This window comes from Staurois parvus, unplaced genomic scaffold (assembly GCF_062004578.1).
Source record: "Staurois parvus isolate SC_StPar_1 unplaced genomic scaffold, SC_StPar_1.0 ptg002413l, whole genome shotgun sequence".
In the NCBI taxonomy this organism is placed as follows: Eukaryota; Metazoa; Chordata; class Amphibia; order Anura; family Ranidae; genus Staurois; species Staurois parvus.
Genome location: NW_028320209.1, coordinates 1 through 1,355, shown reverse-complemented (window position 1 = coordinate 1,355; position 1,355 = coordinate 1). Strand labels below are relative to the sequence as shown.

Below are 1,355 nucleotides of genomic sequence, written 5' to 3'. Positions count from 1 at the left end.
GGGTTCTGGACCTTGGAGCAGAGTGAGGACGGGCGTTGCCAGGAAGGCTGTGAATAATACAGCAATAGCTGCTTTTTTGTTTTAAGAACTTCTGGCCAATTTTATTTTCAATATTAATATAACTAAATTTGGTCTTTGTCACATTAAAAATGGATGGTTTTGTCAAAGATCTTCTCGAAGAAGGTAATGGTAAGCTCAGAAATGTCCTATCATGTGCCTGATGTGTCTCTCTCCTGTTACAGGACAGGATGCGGCTTTGGTGACCATCTACAAGACATGGCGGAGACCAACAACTCATCATGCAGTGGTATCAATGAATTCATTCTCGCTGGTGTACCGAACATGGAGAACTATAATTTCTGGTTTGGTTTACTCATTGTGATAATGTATATCACAGCCATCCTGGGGAATTCTACTCTTCTCTATATCATTAAGGTGGACCATGAGCTTCATGAACCCATGTACATCTTCCTCTTCCTGCTATCAGTTGTGGAAATCCTAATGGCCACCACAGTCATGCCTCAGATGTTGAGGATCTTCTGGTTTGATGGGCGACAGGTCGCCTTCAACTTGTGTGTGGCTCAGTTGTTCTTCATCCACTTCCTATCCGCTCTGGATTCTGGGATACTGCTGGCCATGGCTTTAGACCGATATGTGGCCATTTGCAACCCACTTCGATATGCTGCCATCTTAACTAACCGAAACATTGCAAAGATCTCCTCGTTCATATTAGTAAGAGGGTTACTAGGGATGATGCCTCTCCCATTTCTTATTAAGAGGCTTCCCTTGTTTCAGAGAAACTCACTGATACATTCTTACTGCCTCCACCAAGAGATCATGAAGTTGTCCTGCAATGACATAAAGGTCAACATTGTCTATGGCCTCTTTATCATCCTCTATACCATGGGCATGGACTCCATGTTCATTTCCATCTCGTACCTGCTGATCGTAAAGACGGCGGTGTGTCTGCTGGCCGAGGCCAGTCTGAAGGCCATCAGCACCTGCTCCGCCCACATATGTGCCGTCCTTCTCTACTACATCCCCCTCATTGGCCTTTCTGTGGTGCACCGGTATCCAAATCCCATGGCTCCAAACCTTCCTATTATTTTTGGAAATGTTTACCTCCTCCTTCCCCCAGTGATTAACCCCTTAGTTTATGGCATTAAAACCAAGCAGATTCGAAACAGGCTTAGTAAATTTCTCAGCAAATTAATAAAGTCCGAGTAAAACATGTTAAGGTTTGAGGCTCACGCTAAGCACATGAAAATACCGAGAAATGAAGAGTGAGAGGAATGAGAAGAACGAGAGGTCCAATGCCAGCGGGTAATTTTAGCGACAGAGGAAGGGTTAGGCCC

The 1,355-nt window shown here is 44.6% G+C and overlaps 1 protein-coding gene across 1 annotated transcript; it reads left to right on the top strand.

Annotated features, from left to right (window-relative positions):
* The first annotated feature begins 255 nt into the window (after window positions 1-255).
* Window positions 256-1,264, top strand: LOC149430911 (olfactory receptor 51E1-like). Its single transcript, XM_089665927.1, has one exon. The coding sequence runs from the start codon at window positions 277-279 to the stop codon at window positions 1,225-1,227; it is 951 nt and encodes a 316-aa protein (XP_089522053.1). The 5' UTR covers window positions 256-276; the 3' UTR covers window positions 1,228-1,264.
* The last annotated feature ends 91 nt before the right edge of the window (window positions 1,265-1,355 follow it).